The sequence below is a fragment of the Physeter macrocephalus genome, chromosome 20, assembly GCF_002837175.3.
Source record: "Physeter macrocephalus isolate SW-GA chromosome 20, ASM283717v5, whole genome shotgun sequence".
NCBI lineage: Eukaryota > Metazoa > Chordata > Mammalia > Artiodactyla > Physeteridae > Physeter > Physeter macrocephalus.
Genome location: NC_041233.1, coordinates 113052191 through 113052851, shown reverse-complemented (window position 1 = coordinate 113052851; position 661 = coordinate 113052191). Strand labels below are relative to the sequence as shown.

Here is a 661-nt window from a genome sequence, read left to right as displayed (position 1 = left end):
TGTTTGGTTGGTTTTTTTTTTGCGGTACGCGGGCCTCTCACTGCTGTGGCCTCTCCCGTTGCGGAGCACAGGCTCCGGACGCGCAGGCTCAGCGGCCACGGCTCACGGGCCCAGCCGCTCCGCGGCACGTGGGATCTTCCCGGACCGGGGCACGAACCCGCGTCCCCTGCGTCGGCAGGCGGACTCTCAACCACTGCGCCACCAGGGAAGCCCCCTCCTGTCCTTCTTGCTCTCCGAAGATAGGCATTCCATCTAGGGAAACCTGAATTGTATGGTCCTCATTCTTACCCCTCCATGAAGAAAAGAATTTTTCCAGTGCCCTAGTCACCATCAGTTTTGGTACATGACATTAAATAAGTCCAAAGATGTCCCATTAAGCAATTACTGCAATGTACTGCATTCTCTGATATTTCCATCCATGTGCCGCGTTTCTAGCTAATTAGCATTCTCATGTGTGCAAAATTTTTCATTTCTAATTTTATCTCAGGTACCCTGTTCATATAGTCTGTCCCCTCCTCAGACACATTCACTTAAAACCACTCTCCCTCTTCGGGTTACAGCACTTCTCACGTGTTTATGTTGTCAACTTTCCAAGTCTTCCTGTAGTTGTTACTTGAGGTTGGGGGTGTCTTTTTCTTTCCCAGTATGTCAGACCCTCTTT

At 50.4% G+C, this 661-nt stretch overlaps 1 protein-coding gene across 1 annotated transcript in view; it reads right to left on the bottom strand.

Annotated features, from left to right (window-relative positions):
• Nucleotides 1-378, bottom strand: part of LOC102979200 (voltage-dependent anion-selective channel protein 3-like) — a gene marked incomplete at its 5' end in the record, with an annotated part of 2008 nt that extends 1630 nt beyond the window's left edge. Inside the window, one exon of the mRNA XM_055081445.1 lies at nucleotides 356-378. Within this exon, the coding sequence (XP_054937420.1) occupies nucleotides 356-378 (23 nt within the window). The remainder of the gene's footprint in view (nucleotides 1-355) is intronic.
• Between the last annotated feature and the right edge of the window lie 283 nt (nucleotides 379-661).